At 44.9% G+C, this 21309-nt stretch overlaps 2 protein-coding genes across 3 annotated transcripts in view; one reads left to right on the plus strand and one right to left on the minus strand.

The window, feature by feature from the left end:
* Positions 1–7430, minus strand: part of LOC128071666 (uncharacterized) — a 19971-nt gene extending 12541 nt beyond the window's left edge. The window contains exons 1-3 of the mRNA XM_052664620.1: positions 6985–7430; positions 6492–6546; positions 212–306 (exon numbers count right to left, since the gene is read on the minus strand). Coding sequence (XP_052520580.1) covers positions 212–306; positions 6492–6546; positions 6985–7067 — 233 coding nt within the window. The 5' untranslated portion in view covers positions 7068–7430. The remainder of the gene's footprint in view (positions 1–211; positions 307–6491; positions 6547–6984) is intronic.
* Positions 7307–21309, plus strand: part of ITM2B (integral membrane protein 2B) — a 25101-nt gene continuing 11098 nt past the window's right edge. For both annotated transcript variants that reach the window (XM_052664614.1, XM_052664616.1), the window contains exon 1: positions 7307–7424. In XM_052664614.1, coding sequence (XP_052520574.1) covers positions 7326–7424 — 99 coding nt within the window. In that variant the 5' untranslated portion in view covers positions 7307–7325. The remainder of the gene's footprint in view (positions 7425–21309) is intronic.

Raw genomic sequence — 21309 nt, forward strand, 5'->3', positions numbered from 1 at the left:
GCTCCTTCACGCCACAGCATCCCTGGGGAAACCTTTCCTTATTTTTATTAAGTCAGTTCTCATGTTATTAAACTTATGGATACTTTAAAGAAAATACAAAACAGAGTGGGCTCCTCTACAAGCCTGTATATTGAGTAGAAAGATGATTAAAATCTAAGCATTTAAAAATGTGTTTTATCTCAAAAGAACAAGTAGGGATAGCTCTGATTACTTCATGGTACAAGTTGTGGATCCCTCCTCTGCTTCCACTATTCTCCTGCAGCCCCTGGTGATTTGTATTGCTGCTCTTCTGTTCTCCAGGATGCTCTGAATGTCAGGAAAAGAGAAAGAGAGGTGATGAACACAGAGATCTCAGCATTCGGGCCATTTTAACTCCCTTAAACATCTTCATTACCAGACTGATCATGCCAGTTGTTCTGATATTGAGAGTGAGGTTTCATTTTACATCCAAGGCCAAGTTGGTGAGGGCTGCTGCCTACAAGGAGCCCTTTCACTGTTCCTTTCCTTCCTCCCCCACCAGCCAGCTCTGGCTGCTTCCCTGTGGGTAAGCCTGGGGATCGTGGCACTGATCCAGCTCGAGTTCTTACACCAAGCAAGGGCAGGGGCAGAAATGACGGGAAAGAATGCAAACATTTCTCTCTTGGATCCAGTTTATCTCTGACCACAAAAAGACTGACTCACAGGAAGCAATGGGGGTGCCACTGTGGCAGATATACATAGAGTCTCCAAAATTCAGTGTAACATGAAACTTCACCTGAGGGTACCAGCTGATGCTTCAGTCACCTCTGGGTGCAGCCTCTGATTCCTGCTGCTTGGGGAGAAAGTTTGTCTTAGGTGTGGCAGAGCAGCTAGCAGGAAAATTAACTCTTCAGCACAGGATGTACAGCGCACTGTTCTGTGAGCAGGGTTGTATGCCAGCCCCACTGAAACCTGTTCAAACATGATACAGCCTTTCATCCTTTGTGTTGTGTAACTCATGAAGCACTGCAGAAGCTTACCCTAAAAAACAACAGTTAGTAAGCAGAAATAACCTTATAGCATCAGGCTGGAATGGTTAGTTCATTTCTTTTTGGCCAAATTCAAAGCATAGAAATACTCTGAAAATTGACAGAAACAACAAAAACTTCAGAGGAAAATAATGATAATGATAATGATAATAATAATAAATAACTGAAGAGAGGAAATTTTGATACATTTGGTGAGAATTGGACTGGAGAAGACCATAGCAGCAAGGGGCCTCACAGTGTAACCGCAGAATCATAGAATCACTAAGGTTGGAAAAGACCTCTAAGATCTGAATGCTTCTTGATGACTCCACCATCTCCAGGGATGGTGACTCCACCATCTCCCTGGGCAGCCCGTTCCAGCACCCAACCGCTCTTTTGGAGAAGCTTTTCCTGACGTCCATCCTGAACCTCCTCTGGCTCAACTTAAGGCCATTACCTCTTGTCCTATTGCTGGTTACATGGGAGAAGAGCCCAACTCTCACCTCAACACAACCTCCTTTCAGGCAGTTACAGAGAGCAATGAGGTCTCTCCTGAGCCTCCTCTTCTCCAGACTGAACAATCCCAGCTCCTTTAACCACTCCCCATAACACTTGTGCTCCAGATCCCTCACCAGCTTCACTGCCCTTCTCTTGACAAGCTCCAAGGCCTCAATGTCTTTCTTTTAGTGAGGGGCCCAAAATTGAGCACTGTACTGGAGGTGCAGCCTCACAGAGCTGAGTAGAGGGGAACAATCACCTCCCTGCTCTTGCTGACTGTACTGTTTCCGATACAAACCAGGATGCCACTGTGCTTCTTGGTCTTGTTGAACCTCATCCCATTGGCCTCAGCCCAGTGATCCAGCCAGTCCAGCTCCCTGTGTAGGGTCTATCCACTCCCAGGCAGATCCACACTTCCAGCCAACTTGATGTCATCTGCAAACTGACTGAGGGTGCACTCAGTGCCCTCATCCAGGTCATCAATAAAGATGTTGAAGAGGACAGATCCCAGCACCGACCCCTGGGGAACACCACTCGTGACTGGTCGCCAGCTGGATTTAACTCCACTTACCACCACTCTCTGGGCCCGGCCCTCCAGCCAGTTCTTTACCCAGCCAAGAGTGTACCTGTCCAAGCCACAGGTTTCCAGCTTCTGCAGGATGATACTATGGGAGACAGTGTCAAGGTTTTGCTGAAGTCCAGGTAGACTACATCAACAGCCTTTCCCTCATCCTCCAGGCGAGTCACCATCAAGCAGGTCATAAAATCACAGAATGATCTGAGTTGGAAGGGACCTTAGAGCACATCCAGTTCCACCCTCCTAATGTGAGCAGGGCTGCCACCCATCAGCTCAGGCTGCCCAGGGCTCCATACAACCTGGCCTTGAATGCCTCCAGGGATGGAGACATTCCAGTGTCTCACCACCTTTTCCCTTAACATCTACTTTAAATCTCCCCCCTTTTAGTTTAAAGCCATTCTCCTTTGTCCTATAACTATGAGACCATATAAAAAATTGGTCCCCCCCTCCTTATAAGCTCACTTCAAGTACTGAGAGGTCACAATGAGGTGTCCCTGGAGCCTTCTTTTTCTGCAGGCTAAAGTAGCTCAGTTCCTCAACCTTTCTTCATAATAGCAGTGCTCCAGTCCTCTGACCATCTTTGTGGCCCTCCTCCGGACCTGCTTCAACAGCTCTGCAGCCTTCCTGTATGGGGAACCTCAGGATGCAGTACTCCAGATGAGGCCTCACAGGAATAGAGCAGAGAGGGAAAATCCCCTCCCTCTCCCTTCTGGCACACCTCCATTGATGCAATTCAAATGCATGCTGCTGGCTCGTGTCTAGCTTATTGTCCACCAGAACCCCCAGGTCCTCCTCAGCAGGGCAGCTCTCAATGAGTTCTTCTCCCAGTCTGTACATACACTGCCAGCATTTGGCCTTCTAGAACCTCATAAAGTTCACACGGACCCACTTCTCAAGCTTGTCCAGTGCTTCTGGCCTGACTTTGTCTTCTCTGCACAGACAGCCTTCACTCCAAGTGAGAGAGAAGCCGAGCATCAAGCACAGATGTGTCAGATGCCAGTGATCTGGTTGGAAATCACAAAGTATGGGAAACTTCACAAATCTGGTGATGCAGCCGCTACAGATGTGTTTCTCTTTGGACCACAAACACACGTAACTTCAGTAAAACCATCTCTTTGATGGACAGGACAGATCTTGTATGTGTGTGTATTTGACACAGAGCCAAAGAAAGCTTGCACCAGTAATGGTCTGTAGGAACAGCCACGAGATCCAGCACCTCATATGCACAGGGCCATGTGCCAGCCTGAAAGGGCAAGTGAGGAAGTTGGAACACGATGCAGCAGGAAGAGAGACAAGCAGCAGGTACAAAAAAGCCCTGAGGCCCAAACAGAAATTGGACACTATGACACTCCATGTTTGGATAAATTGCGATGGGACAAGTGGAATTCATCTTTAACTGCCCTAAACAGGTGTCCTGGGGTAAATTGTACCTGACTGTACATTCTTGAGTGCTAACAGAGAAAGTAGAAAGGAACAGTTATATCAGCTCAATAAATCCTAAAAATCAAGACATTTGCAGCACATGTTTAATGTACAAAATAGTATTTGTTGGGCTGGAAAGGAAAGGACTGCAGCTGCTAGGATACTAGAGGACAAGAGCTTGCACACAATTTTCATTTCTGTGAACACAGAGAAGGAGAAAACCTTAAGGGAAAAGAGAGCGAGCCTTCAAGTTATTCTGTGTCCTTAGATTCCCTGAGATTTTTTTTTTCTGTATCTGATTTAGATTATAAAATCCCTTGGGCAGCAACAGTCTTTAATTTGAGTCTTTGTCAGTACTGTCCAAATCATTGATGCTTAATGAGCAAATAAAATGTTAATAAATTAATATAAAGGTTACTTTCCTGCAGACTGGCACTTCACGGATGACATCCAGCTCGAGTTGAAGTAAAAACATTTGTATTGAATATGAGCACAGGATAAGCTTTAAGAGAAAAGCCTGAGTCCTACTGACTTCAAACAAGGGCGGATCTGGGTTACGTTGCAAGCAATTCTTCCTTTGAAATTAAGAGCAGGCAACTGGGTGCTGAAGGCTCAGGTAAACTGCTGCATGTTGCACATGGTAATTTTCCACCAGACATAATACAGACCCAGTCAGGCAAGCTGCTGTGTCTTGGTGGACCCCTGAATTCCACGTGGGTGCAGAAGCCGGCCATGCAAAGCAGCTTGCTGGATTATGGCATAATTCACTGCTGTGGTGCCACTTGTGCACTCTAATTGGCTTTATTCACAGCAGGGATGACTGAGGTGCCGGAAGGCACAAGCCAAGTTGAAATAGATTTGTCAAGCTTATTTCATGCTTTGTTGTAGCGGCTGCATTTTAGGCAGATTGTGAAAAGTAAGTTATTTCTAAGATTTGTATCACAGTGGAGCTGGGGAGTCTGCTGTAGAGGTTGGGCCCCAAATGTTTGAGAACACCAATAGTCTGCAGTCCCAACCAAAACAAACAATTTGGGGGAAAATGGCTGGACCAATTCATCAAGCAGTGGCACAAAAAAATATATATATATGTTCCTCTTTTTGCTGATAAAAGTGGCATTTTCATTAGAGGATTTTGTCAGTAGGGTTATAGAAGGAAAATACTTATCTTACCTGTGTATCAGGCTTATGCGTCTAAGATAAAGTGTATTCATAGTACAAGCCCTGAACGAATTCAGGGATCTTGCAAAAGGGGCAGTGTGATAAAAAGCTTTTGAGGGGACGTTTGGGTAAGAACACGGCAGATGAAACTCGAGTGGAGCTGACAGGGCTGTGATAAGAAGAATGGGAGGTGGAAGGCAGCATGGGTCAGACAGGAAGAGTTGTGTGAAAAGCCCTGACAAAGCGTGGATGGATTCCATCTTCTGACAAAGGCAGCAAGCTGAAGAGCATCTGTCACAGAAACACCTTTGGGTTGTCTCTTCCTCTGCTCTGCCTAAGAAATAAGACTGAGAGATGTAACTGGACAGAAGTAAATAGAGATATGAAGAGAAACATGAGACACGTGAAGCTGGGAAGAGTGGTTGAGGGAAGACATAACTGTATCAAAATGTCATGCAGCTAATGACAAACAAGGAGTGAAAGAAACAATTAAAAAATACCAACACACCATATGGAACTTTGTAAGAGAAACCTTAAAAACAAAATTTTCCTCATCTCAAAACAGTGCCTTTTGAGAATACTGTTATTTAAAACCCCCACAGTTTTACACATTTTCATCCACAGATTGTCTAGTACAGGCATCAGAAAGTTATGATCTCTGTATGTGAGATGGCATGTAGGCTGATTCTGAAGTGGCATGGCCTTTGTAAGAGAGGTATCTGAAAGAGAAAGCAGCTCCCAGTCCCGACGGATGCCATTTTGCACTGAGGGTAAACAAGAAATCAATTAAATGCTCCTTAGCAGTGGCAGCTGAAACAATAGAAAACCTCTGCCTAAGGACACAAACACACAGATGTATACAGTGAAGGTCACCTGCCCCACAGGGGGTCCTGAGATCCATCAGTGATGGAGCAGGAGGTCGAGGAACCGAAGCCTTGTCTAGAGAGAGAAGGGGCAGAAATGAGAGAGAGCCAGAAAGTCATCTGCATATAAACAGATGCATGTACTTTCCTGAGAAAAACCGAAGCTGTGGTTCTGAGAGATGCGATGGGCTGACATAATACTTTTATCTCTGATAAAAACTCCGATACTCAGACTTTTATCTCTAATGCTTTTATCTCTGCAGAAGCGGTGAGGCTGCCCTCCCCAGCTCCCCCTCCCTTGCTGCCCTCAGCCTCACAGTCTCACCATTCACTCTAATGCTGGCCCATAAATGTCTCTGAACTGACACAGCTCACCAACTCAACAGAATAATAACCCAGAAGAACTCAGACAATTTTCTGCTGGATTGGAGAACTGAATTGGCTCATTGCATGGGTCACACATGCAGCACAGGCACTGGTGGAAGGAGGGGAGTACGAAGGTGAGGTGAGGGGGAAGATAAAGGGCAAAAGGAGGAAGAAGAGGTAAGATTTCATTTCAGAGGAATGAAGCCATCCAACCAATTCAGCTGCCTGAATACACATAGAAGCAAAGCGCAGCCTGGAAGTAAGCAGACAGGGTTTCCTCTTACTCTCTTCTCTAATAGAAAGAACCCCAAATATCCTAAATCCTTGCTAATCGGAAGGCAAAAGTAGCAATGCTATAAGGGCACTGTTGTTCTTCACTTGTGGAAGGGCAACATTCGCACACGATTCAAGCAGACAGAGGTCTTGAAAGATAAGAGCGTGTGCTGCCTGGGGTATGAGATATCCTCTGACAAAGATAACGAAATGCCAAGCCTTAGCCCTCTCCTGTTTTTCGCGTGCCCATCCTCCTGTGAGGAATATCCGAAGGTGTCATGAAGAACAAAGCAAAGCAAAGCTCAGAACTGCCACGTCTGCATGCTAAATGCTGTGCTGAATACACACCTGCCTGTAAGAACTCCACGGAGATGGGAACAGAGGTGTCACCGAGTGCGCTGCCCTGTATGGGAGAGGGACAACAAAGTCCTCCTTACTAAAGAAATCAACATCAACCCACAGGAGCATACTGTAGTTTTGGATTGCCTTACCACAAGACTGCATGGTTTTTGTGAGAAAGCAGGAACATTTCTTATGAAAGTTACTGCTAAGGCTGAGTAAACCTCTGGGCCATGTCAGATATGGTTGGGAAGGGCCAAGGGCAGGTTCTGTGTTTCATCCGCTGTGCAGCCGTACCTTTTTTATGCTTCTGTGAAATTATCTGCAAACGATTCAGTCAACCTCTCCTGCATTTTAAGGCGGCTGGATTGAATTCCTGGAATACCTGAGGCAACGTGCAGCGCGGAGTGCAAGCTGTGCGATCAGCAGCTTTACCCTGGGACCACGTACCACGAGCTTGGTGGATTTTATACCTTCACCAGAGAAAATAAAAGTTCCTTACATTATCCACGGCCCTTTCAGGGAAAACACTTCATTCAGGACGACGGGATGAACCAGGTTGACGTAGTTCTCCCTCACAGCCATTTTTTCGGTCCCAGATGACCGGGTGGGAGCCCGGGGCTGCGGTGGGCGAGGCCGCCCCGCCGGGAGCGCCGCTCGGCCCCCCCACGGCGCCGTGCAGGGCGGAGCTCCTCCCGCGCCCCGCCTCTCCGCTCCTCGTCCTGCGCCGCCGCCTGACGAAGGGCCGGGGCGGCAGTCGCGGGTCGGGGGTGTCGGGGCAGCAGGCAGCTCTCGGCGCCGCGCTCCTTTTCCTCCTGCCTGCCTCCCAGTGCCGCAGCCGCCATGGTGAAGGTGTCGTTCAACTCCGCGTTGGCGCAGAAGGAGGCGGCCAAGAAGGAGGAGGAGAACAGCCAGGTGCTGATCCTGCCGCCGGACGCCAAGGTGAGGGCGGCGGGCACGGAGCGGCGGGGGGGCCGGCAGCCCCGGGGCAGCGCCGTGCCCGGCTCCCCGCTCGGGCGAGGTGCCTCCGGGACGCGGCCGCACGCCGGAGCCGTCTCACTGGTTGTTTTTTGGTGGTTTGGTTTTTATTTATTCAATTTCTTTTTAAAACCCCCTCGCAGCCATAACGCGCGGACGGGGCGGGAGGGAGAGCCGCACGGCGGTGCGCTGCTCCGCGCTCCCCCTGCGTTCACGCTTTTAAAATGGCTGACAGCAGAGCGAGCTTTAAAGCTCCGCTCCTCCGCGCTTTGGGGTGGCAGCGGTGGTGCGTTTTGTTTTGTGATTTTTTTTTTTTTTCTTTTCTTTCTTTTCATTCTTTTTTTTTTTTTTAATTATTCTTTGAAAACCCAACAGCGCTCGGGCCGCCTCCGGGCTGCCTTTTAACGCCTTCTCGTTCTCCCTTTGTGCCGTCCCGACCTGCGAGGGGCTGCGCTCCGTGCCGCATCGCGGGGAGGAGCGGCCCCAGCGCTGCCTGCTGCCCGCCGGGCGGTGGGCGCTCCGCCTCCGAGCGCCGCCTCGTCCCCGCGGGCGGAGGGGGAGCGCCCACCCGCACCGACGGTTGCCCCCAAAGCCAGTGGCCGGTCCGCAACCAAGAGCCGCGCTGCGCCCGCTGCTCCAGCTTTGCAAGTGCAGAAGTGCGCGGAATATCCATGTTCGAGGGTTGAGCTTTTCGTTGCTCCCCTAAGCAAAGCCGGTTTTTAATTAGGTGTAGTGTAATTTGCTCTGAGGTCTTTGGAAAGGGAATGAAAACTTGATGCACGGCCAGCTGTGAGCCTCGCTGTTTGCATGGGATTCAGAACGCTTTTGTGGATAGCCACTATGCCTGATAACCATGTCCCTCAGTGCCATGGTTCTCCTGGGGCCAAGCTTTTTGCCTGCAGAATTCTGTGTCATTTCAAAGCCAAAGGGGATCCCAGCATGCCCTATAGGGGCATCTTGGTCAGCTTGGTCTAGTAGATGGCGACCCTGCACGTAGCAGAGGGCTTGAAACTAGATGGTCATTGTGATCCTTTTCAACCCAGGCTGTTCTATGATTCTGTGATCTTCCTGGGTGCAGGAAATGGTTAATTAAACTTTTATCCTGCATTTAGAGAAGTCAGACCAAAAAGTCAAGTCCTTAGAATGGTAAGCAGCGGTGTGTCACAACAAGAGACAGCGTGCTTACTGAGATTCCCTGCAATTAAGAGGAATCCCTAATTAAGGCGATCTGTGCGCTTCATTGCGGTGAGCAGGAAAGCCCTCCTGGAGGAGGTAATGGATTTTCCCAGCTTGAGCTGTGGAGCTCTGTCCAGACCTTGGATTTGGCAGCCAGTCTGATGCTGGGTGGCGTGTGAGACAAAGATGACAAGTTTCTAAAAATTGAAGGGTTTTTTCCTATGAACTTGAAATTCAGATCTGCCCCGGATGGTTTTGTTTCCAGATAGATAGCCTACCAATTGGGGTTGTTGTTCCAACCGCTGCACAGACAAAACACAGCTGGCTGATGGTACGCTGGGGAGCCAATGCTCCTGACCCTGTCCAGATCCTGACGGAAGCTTGCTATTTGACTACGATTTCCTTAATGCGGAGCTGTAAATTGTTTCAGCTGAAGAAAGGCTACAGGATCTTGCCTTAATTCTGCTCGGTTCTCATTACTGCTTTCCTTGCCCAGAAATGAGAACTGCAAGCGCTTACTAACCAGGTCAAAAGGTGGTCTGATTTTCCCAGTAGCTGCTTGTAAGTTCTTTGGAGGCTTGCGCTGTTATCAGGGGATGAACATGCCTGTGCAAGGCTTAAAAACAGTCCTAAAATAGCATGCTAGGAACGGATGCTCTCTGCAGATGAGAATTCCAAAAGCAAATGAATGCTCTTAAGGGACATCAAGCCTTTGACGTTCTCCTTGACATATTTCCATCTTTTCTTAGCAGAACTGCAGACCTACACAATATGCAAAATTCCCTCAAATAAGCTTGCTTGTTTGTCTGTGTGTTTTAAAGGAAGAACAAAAGCAGAGTCGAGCACTGTACTGTAGTTTTAATAGAAAAGGCAATGCAACCCTTGCAGGTTTAACAACACTGAAATGAATGTGAGATGCTCGCTTTGAACTTTGCTGTATTTAATATAAATAGACTAGAAACAATCTTTTCTCCCCTCTGCAAGGCGCTTCTACTGCCTCTGCAGTTCTTCCTCAGAAAGGGAAAAGTAAACCACATCTGACGAATGCATTATTCGTATCACTTACTTCATTGCTGGAAGATGCTTAGCTTCAAGTGAGGTTGGAAGGCACTGTGGGAATGGATATAGAAGAGCCAATGCTGCTAGATTGGAAAAAGGTCACGTCTCTAAAAAGCCACCTTTTAGAAATTAGTTTTCCTCTCTTTGGTTTCTGTAGGATGATAAATATGTCTGGGTCACGAGAGCAAACGTGAAAAATGCCCAAGTTTAACAGGATCTTCATAAAATGTTACAAGGAAGGTCCTAGGGAGGCATTTTGCTCTGAAGTAAATGGAAGGAAATTAAAAAACGAGGTGGATCTGCAGAACTGCGCGCTCAGAATTTTGCTGTTGAGAACTTGCAGAGATTTGGGCAAAATGTCTCAGTAAACCAGCTGATACTTGTGAATAGAGCCAAATATCTTGACATGCCTGGAAGGTGAGGATTCATGGCATTATCTTTGGGCTAGTCCTCAGTAGTCTCGTTTTGCTGCTTTTCCCAGTGCAGTGTCATGAAGACTGCAGCTCTGCCATTTCAAGATTGCTCTGAAGTAGGTAATCTTCCTAGGAGGTGTTAATGGATGTTTGCAGCCAATATATATTGATGGATGTGGAATAGAGATGATCTGACCTGTCCAAAACTTGCCTAGTAATTTCTGATGCAGGTACTGATAGGAAATATGACCGGGGAAGTCGGGAGAGGAGGGTGTGAGTAGAGTAGATGTTGTATCCTGGGAACAAAGCTCCAAAGGAGGCTTTAGCAGAAGGCAGTGACCTTATGCATTGGAATATGCTATTTAAAAGGAGTTTAAAAAATCAGAAGTGTTTCTTCCACATAAATTGCTCATTGCTGTTGTGGAAGTGGCTCCGTATCTACTGGAGGCACTGGTTCCTACTCTCCTTGAGACGGTGATAGAAGTTGGAAAAGACCGAGGTCGTCTTGTTGAACCTTCTATGCTGTTGTTCTTGGGCTCGGTTTAGAACACCATGCATGGCGTTTTTGTGTTTTTCTTTACAGTAGATCTTTGGAGATGGTTCAGAGCATAGCTGAAATCTTCAGACATCTTGCAGCATGCCCAAAAGCATTTCAAAAGCAGCAGCCTTTTTTTCTTCTGAGAAGCAATCTTTTATTTTTCGGTGTAGCTTAATGTTTACTAAAGCACTCTGAAATGGGCACTTTGAATGCTGAATAAGAGGGCCCACCTGGGAAATACCTGAGCCACTAATGAGCACCATTATTCCAGATAGAAAAGCCCACAAAGCGCATAAGTGGCTTTAAACAATTCCAAAATAAGGGTGTTAGCTTCGTAGTTGGCTACACTGTGTTAATGTATAAAAACACATATAGAATATAACATACATGCTATATATTAGTATACACACTTACAAATAGTAAACAAGTTTTCCCAGTCTGCAGTGTGTCTGTAGGTGGTTGTTTGGTTGTGTGTATGTTGGTCTTTTCTTTGTTGTTGGAGAAGCTTTCGTACAACCTTGGCAGTCTTTCTCCAACTAAATTTTATGTAGGCCTATAAAGAAAGAGCAGTCTTTGTTTTCCTATGTCTTCTCTAGTGCAACTGGGTCATAAAATGAACCATTTTCTGCAATCTGTCAGAGCGTTGTGGATTAAGACATGATTACTTAAAAGAGAATGAGAAGTAAAAAAAAAATTCTAGCAAACTGAATTCTTTCCCTCCCCTTTTCCTGCCTGGCTTTGGAGGGATATTAAGGAGAAGCCAGCAAACCTCAGCAGTGAACCTTCCAGTGCCAGGCACGGTGCCGCCCAAAATTCTGGCACTGATTTGGTTTTGCAGTCACCTGCAAGCTTAAATTTAAGGAAACTGAATTTACGTAAATCAGAGTTGTGGCTGGGGCTGTTTGTGAGGGGCTCCTCTGAAGAAAACACGTCTTTTGGCTGATGGTGTCTCCTGTGTCCTTTTGTTTCTCATCGCTTCCCAACCTGAAAACCAAACTTGGTTTGGAAATAAAGGTGTTTCACAAAAGAACACTATTTAATATTGGAAATGGGATGTCTTCTGCCAGACCTTTTGTGGTAACTCCTCAGTCAGTTGTTTGTATCGCTTAGCAATATGGAGTTGAGTCCATGCCTATGGTTACAGCTTTTAATATTCAACACAAGGCTGGTGAAATGGAGATGATGAAAGTACTTTACGTGGTTCTGTATTGCTTTTGCTATATAGATTGTCAGATCTTTTCCATGGAGATGTCCTGTAGGCTTTGACTCCTTCCTTTATGAGTATCCATTCCAACATATGAATGCCCATTCCAGCGTATGAGTGTCCATTCCAATGGAAGTTTGCTTTAAAAGTATAATGTGTGTGTATAGTTCCCATGTTAAGTATTTTAATGAGTTATCTACAGTTGCAATGTAATTTAACATTTGTTTTTTATAGACTCAAATAAATTGATTTTTGTTGTTTGCCTAGCGTTTTCCTTTTTTTTCCTACAAGTGATTTATTGAATTTTGATGTATGCTAATGGCCATTTGGGTGGCAAGGCTTTTCTAAGAGTGGCGAGCATACTTAGATCCAATCATGCGTTGAGTTAACTTTTCTGCATTGAATATTTGTTGGCATTATACATTTTTCAGTTCAGTAGCCAATAGCTACAGACTCGGAATAACTTATATACAAGAAAATAATTCTCTCTGACTCTCAGGGAATCTCTTTGAAAGCAAGTCTTGCATTTTTCAAGTCTTAATCATTTAAAATGTCCTTTATTCCATGCTTCCAGTAACATTATGACTTTTTTTTCAATAACATTATGACTTATTTCAAGCATAAGAATTACCACTGGGATAAGTAGTGGTGTGTTGTGTTTACTGTTGCATAGATTCCTTTGGTTTTTTTGGTCTTTCCTCCCACTTACACAGTGATTGACGAAGGTTAGCATTATCTGCTTTTAGTCTCCCAGTCTATATGAATAATACAACATTCATTTTCTTACTATTTATGTACTGCTTTTTATCCTCAGTGGAAATTACTTTGAATCTACGGATGAAAAGCATGCTAATTTATAAAACTCAGATATCTGTCCTAATTTTACAGATGTGGTAAACCAAAGGAATGAGGGAATTAATAAGATTGAGCTCTCAATAAAATCAGCAGTGGTTTTGCAGCAGACATCACGTGGCCTAGGCTTTGGCCACAGCAAATACGGAGACATTTCAGCTCCATGCTGCATCCACAAGCAAGCCTCCTGTGTGCCATAGCAGCCTGAAACACTTACGATGGAAAGCCAGGCAAAGTAGTACTTGCTTAACTGTTGTTATGGAAGTCTTGAAAAAAAACAAAAAACAAGGTGATGCTTTCCAAAGAGCATCTTTGAGCCTGTATACAAGTATATTTTTTATGAATTATACATGTAATGTCTGTAATATTTATATATACATGAAAATAAAGCTCACGTATTTGAGGAGTAGAGTTCCCTGCATAGAAATTCTCAGGTAGTTTGTGATTCCTTTCCCCCAGAGATTCAGAATCTTGCTTTTGGTGGAGGCTTTCTGCTGTTCTGAGGGCGGAATGAGACGGTGGAATGGCTGTGGAGAGAACAGACGTTGGGGGATCACAGCTGGTAGTGATCTGCGGGGTGGATCTCTCCCTGTGAGGCCTGTGCACAGATTTAATCACAGGGCTGCTGAATCATAAAGGCAAACTTATTTGATGTGGAAGATACAGCCTACATAGAAAACCTGTGTGGCTGTGCGTGTGGAAGTGCAGTCCCTTTGTGAAATGGGATGGAGTGTGCCTTCCTGAGCCTGCCACACAGAGCAGTGGGTTTTTGCGTGGAAGGTTTATGGTTGCAGCGATTCCTTTCTGTCTGGTGTGGCATTTTGATTCCTGCCGGTGTGTCTCTGTAAGGTGTGAACCAGTGAGGCACTGAGTGCTGGAGTTTATCTCTCTGCTTCCACCTTCGAACAGTTTAGTTGAAGCGAGCTCTGTTAGATTGTTTGAATAGTTTCTTCTAGAAAGAGCACAAATTAAATTTAAGGCTTTCAAGGTAAGCTCTTCTGTGTTGATACCGTGAAGTGCCATAAGGAAGTATTTTCTGCCTAGGGAGGTGGTGGAGTTGTCATCCTTGGTGGTGTTGTAGAACAGCGTAGATGTGGCACTGAGGGTCATTGGGCACGGTGGGTGGAGGTGGGCTGATGGTTGGACTCAGTGCTCTTTTCCAACCTCAGTGATTCTCCTATTCTGTGTGTACCAGTAGAAGGCTTTCTGCCCCAGGAGCTCAGCTTGCTGTACAAATATTCATATCTTAATTCCAGAATGTGTTTATTAGCCAGATATGTTTGAGGACAGAGCTGCTGTACAGAGGGACCTCAGCAGGCTGGGGACTGAGCAGCACAAGACTTGGTGAGGTCTGGGAAGAGCAAAAGCTGAGGCCTGGCCCCTCCATCATGGCGGGCTGCGACGTGCTGGCTGGGGACACCAGGGGCTCCCACCAGGCTGGTGCAGGGCAGGGCATGAGGCGCTGACAGTACTGGAGGCTGAGAGCTTTCTCATCCAAACGTTAAAAATACATCGTCAAATCCCCACCGGGGCTGTTGTGATGGCCAGGGTCTGGTTTCCTTGCCGTGTGAGCAGTGGCTGCTATGCAAGGCCTTTGTGGAGGTGGCTGAGGAGATGAGGGCTGGGCAGTGAGGTGCAGAGCAGTGGTCGTGCACTAAACTGGGAGGGCACAAATACATCCTTGGCTGTGAGAACTGGGCACTGAGCCGGTTCCCCACAGAAGCTATGGAGTCAGGCCTTGCAGGCTGTCAGAACCTGATGGGATGAGAGTCCTGAGCGACCCGGTCAGAGTTTGGTGTCCACCCGCTTTGGTCTGGAGACCTCGTGTGGTCTCTTCTAACCTGAGTGATTCTGTTGTGGTGAATTGTAATTCAGAGAGAAACTGAGATGTAATGTTCGTAACTTGCTCAAGATGACATGCCATCTGTGGCTGAACTGGGAATAGAGTTATTAAATTCTGAAGCTCAGTGGTGCGTATGTGCATGCTAATGAGATCTCTTGGGTGAAAGAGCCATCACCATTTGGGAAAATAGTCTTGAGAGAAATCTAGGTTAAATCCACATAGCGTTCTGTCATACTGATGCCTGAGATTCAGGCAGTCAGAGGAAAATGTGGAGAAATATTCAGCGATAAGAAGCGAGCAGGATAAGGAAGAGACAGGAACTGGAACATCCAAGGTCAAAAAGATAATTCAGTATTGATCTATTTTAAATGAAATAGGAGCCTTTTGAGTTCCTGGTTTTGAGCACAGATGCTAATTCAGGATAAGGGAGAGGAATACTGCATTTTGAAGTTTTATTTTAGTATACTTTTAATAAATGTGGTAGAACGCGGGTCAGTTTTAAGTCAGAGAATGTGAGTGGGGAAACAAGTTAATTTTGGCAATGTGTGAAAACAAACCATTTTTCCAAATTGGACAGTTCATAGAAATGTAACGTTTGGCATGCTGTGTCCTTAAAGGAGGTAGTGATTTCTGAAAGCAAAAGGCATTCTGAAGAGTGTGCCGTATAACCTCTTGGGTTTGGGGTTTCAGCAGAATAAACAGCCCTTGGGCGCTTCTTGCCAGATGTCTGCAGAAGCTTTCTTCTGCACGTTTGGCCTGCCGTGCAAGCTTAAACCAAAACACTTCTCTTTTCTTAGAACGCTTGTGAAGAATGAATAGGGAATGCTGAACAAATTCTCATCGTTTTATAACAAGTTATTTGCTCATTTATGAGTTTACCTGAAAGACTGGCTTCTTACACCTCTGCACTAGTTAGTAAAAAAAAAAAAAAAAACAATTGTATTCACTACAGTGGCAGTTGCAGACCTCTGGCTGTCACTGGCACAAGAATTCAGTGTTTTGAATTCAATGTGCCAGGTGGTTCTGGGGGATGTCCAAGAAGGAGACCCACAGCCTTTGGGCAGCCTGTGCCATCACTGCACAGCACAGAAGGGCTCCTGGTGTTTAGAGAGAAGACAAGGTGATATTGGTATCCAGCTGTGCTAATTGCTGAATAGAAAGTGAAAGGAGGGACAGTCCTTGGCCCTGAGTAAAGAACAAGAGGCGTGGAGGTACAGCTTAGTGTGGCAGGGTGTCACACAGCCCAGCCCATCTTCTCAAGCAGGTAAGGACGCTGACATTGAGTGGCACATCTTGTAGAGCAGTGATGAAGGGAGGGAAGGGAAAGTAGGTCTGTTAGTGCTCTGTGTGTGGTAGAGACCACAAACGCTACCTTTGGAGGGTGTAAAATACAGCGGCATGGATCTGGGGCATGAAAGAAATTATAGGAAGACTTGAAACTGCTGTTTTTGGTGTTGAGAGAGGGGAATTGGAGGATCTTGGAAAGGAAAAGAGACAAAAGGACCAATTTGGGGAAATAGATGTGAAATGTGTGTACGATTGCTGTAGACTGCGGGATGAGAATATAGCCAAAAGTAGTGCAGGAGAATCACTTGGAGAAAGTTCTTCCCTCGGCTACTCGAGCAGCTTTCCCTCCTCACTTTCTAGACCACGTAGGACCAAAGCTAACAGCAAAAATAACCACACTTAACAACGCTATTGCTGAGTTTAATTAAAGAAGCAGACTAGTGAGAGACTTCTTCCTCTGAAAGTCTTTTCCTATCCTCTTTAATTGCTGGCTGCTATTAAGTTCTGTAATCTGTGGGGTTGAAGGCAGTGTTTAGGTAAATCAGAACTACTCATGTCGATTAAGAGATGCAGGTATACTCTTGTAAGGTGCATTTTTGTATTGTCTCTCTATCACGTAGCTCTGGTGAACAGCCGATCCATGCCCTTTGCATTCACTTTGCAGTTATAATTCTCTCCCTGACTTTTTGCAGACATCAAACTCTGCCTGCTCCACCATCTTTCTCTCTAATTTTATTTCCTGCTTCCCTGTTCTCTCTTTTGTTTTTGTTTTCCCTTTGCCTGTGTCTTTGCAGGTACATGCAGTGTATTTCCTGTCTGCTAGAACTGATCTCAGCATTCCTTCCCTTTCTTAGATGGTCTTGAGCTGGCTGCTTGTATTAATAGAATAATAGAACCACAAGGTTGGAAAGGACCTACAAGATCATCTCGTCCAACCGTACTCACATCACCATTACCACCACAAGCTATTAAACCATACCTGTAATGTTTTATGCCATCATGGATGTGACGTTTGAACCATGAATGATTCATTTGAGATGGCTCAATTTATGGGAGAACACCCCTGTTACTTGGTGAAAGGTGGTGTTTGGCTCATATAAAAAGAACCTTTGACTTTTGAGCTTGGAATATATCTTCTCGACACTGCTGCATTTGTTAACGCACAACATTGGTAGAATGTTTTTGTTTTTTCTTATAGAAGATACTGGAAATACGGGCAGAGGTGAATATTGCTAAGCAGCCTAGTAGATAATAATTCTACTTGATTAGTCTGCTTGGCTATTCCAGCTCTGTGATGGTGGCAAGTGATAGCAGAATTAAGATGCGTGTTTCAAGCAGTTCCTTAGTCATTGAGCCTTTGGCCAGAGGGTCAAGTCCCTGTCCACCTTGCCAGAGGAGCAGGCAGTGAGTCAAAAGAATAAATCACTCCTTGTGACAAGCAGGAGCATCAATTGTGTACAGCGTCTGTTTTCCCAGCTAGCAAGTTAAAAGATCATTGTACTTAAGATTTCAATTTAATTTTATTAGGAAGTGTAAAGTTGCTCCTTGAGAGTATTGACAGCCTTCCAGTTCTGCAGCATCTGCCAGCTGAGTGAGGAGCCTTGCAAAAGCCTTCCTTAATTTCCCATCTGCAGCAAGCAATAAATAGAATACCAGGCTTTGAGCAGTCTTCAGGCAGGAATACCACGGGAGGAATGCAGAGTTCTTTCTAAATTAAGGTCATTTTATATTGACTGTCTTTTGGGAGGCTTTTCTACAGATGTCAGATCTGCAAGTCAGAGCAGGCACACTTGATCAAGAAAATCCACTCTCTGTAGCCGCTGGGCTGGTATTTTATTGCAAGGATTTTTAGCTTTCCTCACTGACACTCTTGTAGGGAGTTATCATTGGTTTCCTTTCTCCCCATTCCACTATTAAAACCACACTTGGTCAATATTTGCTGAGTCTGTCCCACTGTGTTCTGTCCATCTGTGTGAGCAAGCTGGCGCTCAGAAAACAGCTCAGAACAGCTTCCAGACAGTTCTACCCACACAAATATATGTGTGTGTGTATCCATGTATGTATGTGTACGTATTTATATAAAATATGGGTTAGATGTTATTCTCAGATGTATAATTATGGACTGTGTATTAAGCTACAGACACTTCTAGTAATATTTATAATACACAGTAATACTCAGCATCTGCTTTCTCTGTGTCAGAGACTGTGGTGATTTTGAAAGGCTTTTCTCCCAGAGCTGTTTATTTCTCTTTTTGGCACTGTTTCTGAGTATCAGCCGTTACCTTGTACATTAAGTGTGCAATGGTCACGCCACGTTCCAGGCTCCCCCCAGCATATCCAAGTGCATCCATCACGTCTGGTTTAGGAGGATTCTTAGTTAATGGGTTCATATGAAAATTTTTAATCGTATAATTGATGTCCTTAAAATAAGCAAAGGAGCAATGCCCAATAATCTTCTCACCCATTTTATTTTGGCCTAGACATACGCCTTGTCAGTTTCTAGACTGCTTTACTTTCATAATTTTAAAGCAATTATAGTCAGTTATGTATGGAAAGCCACAAGGGGGAAATCTAAATAATTACCAAGTCTAATTATACGCATTTGCAGCTCAGTATTGGAGTTTCTAAGCAGAGTTCTGTGATGCTACCCTAGACATTAATTTGGTCCCTCTGAAATTCAGTGTTTTATTTAAAGGAGGATTAAAAAAAAAAAAGAAAAAAAGCAGAATGAAAATGGAACTGAAAAAAAACAAGAAGATATGTGGCCAGTAGCCTTGAGTAATTGCTAATATTTGCAGACGTAGAGGTTATTATTTGTTTTCTTTCCTTTCAATCCGCTCTAGGACTGTTGCTGCTGACTGTAAATAGGTGAAGCTCTCTCTTGAATTGAGAGGCTCTTCTCTAAGTAGTTTGTGGTGTCGTTTGCTGCTCGGCAGTGTTTTACAGACCCAGTAACAAGACGGCTGCAGCTGTGCGCTGGCTGCTGCGGTCACTTGATGGAGGAGTCCTTGCTGAAAGCTGCAGCATCGGATAACTGCATTGTGGGAAGAAGACAGAGCTAAGGGACTTCTGCCAACATCCTGACATCTCAAGAAAATCAGAACTATTCAGTTCTGTCTGGTATCTACAAGAAAATTGTTCCTGCGGAGCTTGAAGCTGTTCAGACTGGGGAGTTCTGAGCTGCTTTCGTTTTAACGCTGTAGGGTTTGGTGTTCTGGAGGCAAAGAGATGCTTCTGTTTCGTATCTTGTCCTTTGGAAATAGACTAATCAAATGTTTTCCGGTGAGACCAATCAGTTCATGAAGGGAAACAAGCTGTTTTGGGGCTTGTATTCAATTCTTCCTTCAGAGAACTTTAGTTCTGTGGCATCACCCTCAGGTTGAGGATCCAGTGTGGATCTGGAAATTCACAGGGCACGGATGATGCAGGAGAATGGGAAGAAGAGGGCCAGAACGGCAGTAATTAATTGCTGTTCACCAAAGTGTAGAGGTGTATCATTAGAGGTCAGTCTTTGCCTCATATTCGTGTTGCTTTCTTTTGATGCAGTGAAAAGCTGACCCAGAGAAAAATCATCCAGTGAGGCTGCACTCTTGCATTGTGCTGTGGCTTCAGAAGCTGGCAGTGCTGGGCACAGAGCAGCCCTGCATGCAGGGAAGAGGCACTGCATCAGTGCTGTCCCTGCTGGTGTGGATCCAATTCTGGGTTGTGTTCTTTCCTTCCCAAAATGAGCTGCCTGGAAGGTGGGTAGGCATCTGTCATGCATTCATTTCTCCCAGTACAAGTGGTCAGTTATGTGGTGAGGGATGAGTTATTCTCATGTTGGGGCACATCAGCCAAAACTAAGGTGCCACAGCAACAGTACAAAAGTTTAGCCACAGGATGGCTACTGATACGAGTATGATTTAGCCTCGGTGGGCTATTTATAGTTTTAATATCAAGTGATTTTAAACTGCTTGGTGGTGTGCTTAGTTCTCAAATTCAGAAGATGAGTTCTGTGTGCTTCTTCACCGTCAGATATCTTTGCTCTTGCCTAATGCTTGTGGTTTTACTGTTCTAAGGTGCAATCCTTCCTCTGTCCTGAGCAAGAGGTTGAACTGTGCTGTGACTCTGTATGTGTGGCATGTTGGTTTTGGCTGGCTGTGGACAAAGCAACACAGTAGGCAACTACAAATGCAAACGATGGTAATGCCCTACCATTAGTGGTGCATCAAATAGTAACAGTGATAGAATTCAGCTGCCGGTAGAGAATTCGAGTTCTATTAAACCTATTGGTTGCATCTGTCATCTTGTATGTAAAAGAAAAATGATATAGAGTGGAATTCTGATAAATCGATCCTTCACGTTCCTCTTAGTCTGGTAAAAGTTACTTTCCTTTTTCTGATCATTTTTAGGGCCCAAACAAACTTAATTTGACATTAATCCACATTTCCAAGTAAGTGTTTGTGCAGTAATCTCCCTTCTGCACCATTTCCCAGATGTGTATTTTGTAAATCTTTCAGAGCTTACAAAACTATAGAAGAACAGAAGAGGCAATTATTCCACAAGTGGGCAATTCTGCTTGGAGGGAGGAAAAAAAATGAAGTAAAACCTCAGGGAAAGAATAAAGATACTCTTTATGTTCTTCACTAGGGAATATTGTGGCATTATATCCCAGAGCCAGTTTGCTGTGTGTTTTTTCACATTAAAAGTGTAAATGACAGCTATTTTAAAATGTTTCAATCAGGTGTCCTTCTTGCATTGAAATATCCAGGGAAATAGTTACCTAATAATTCAGGGCAACATAAAAATCCTTTTTTATCTGGTTTAGATTCATGATTGAGTTGATATATAGAGGAATCCATGGTGAATCTTAGCCTGACCTGAAAGTTAATTAGCTTACCAAGGATACTGCATTCTATTCTCGGTCTTTGCGAGCAGCCAGGTTCAAAACCACACAGCTGGTAATCCTGTGATGTTTTGTACTGAATTCCCGAGCTAATTAGAAACATGAAGACTTGGTGAAGTTGTTAGCTGTCTTTTTGCTCTGTTTACTCTTTCAGATGTGGCAACCATTCTCCAGCCACTCTCCCTCTGCCTTGTAATGAATCACAGAGATGTTGCTTGGAAGACCTTTGGAGAGGTCTTCTGGTCCAGCCCTTAGAAACAGGGTGGCTGTCAAAGCAAGGTCAGCCACGTCTCTGTCTTGTTGAGTCATGAAAACCCCCAAAGACTGAGATGGAGATTTCACAATCTGATTTACTGTGGGACTTGACAAGGTAACATAAAGCACAATCTGTGGAATATCTTCAGAGTCTGACTCTAAATGTTTCCGAATCAGGTTTTGGCAACTGTTGCCTGGCAAAGGAGCTGTGTTGCCACTTCTATTTGAAAGATAATTGTAGTGTACTGTAAAAGTGGGTTTCGCATCATCTAATTTTAGCTGTATGTGACTTAGGAACCTCGCTCGTTAACCAGGAATCTCCCTCTGTAATCAGTGA

Source organism: Tympanuchus pallidicinctus, unplaced genomic scaffold, assembly GCF_026119805.1.
Source record: "Tympanuchus pallidicinctus isolate F22 unplaced genomic scaffold, pur_lepc_1.0 scaffold6, whole genome shotgun sequence".
Classification (NCBI taxonomy): Eukaryota; Metazoa; Chordata; class Aves; order Galliformes; family Phasianidae; genus Tympanuchus; species Tympanuchus pallidicinctus.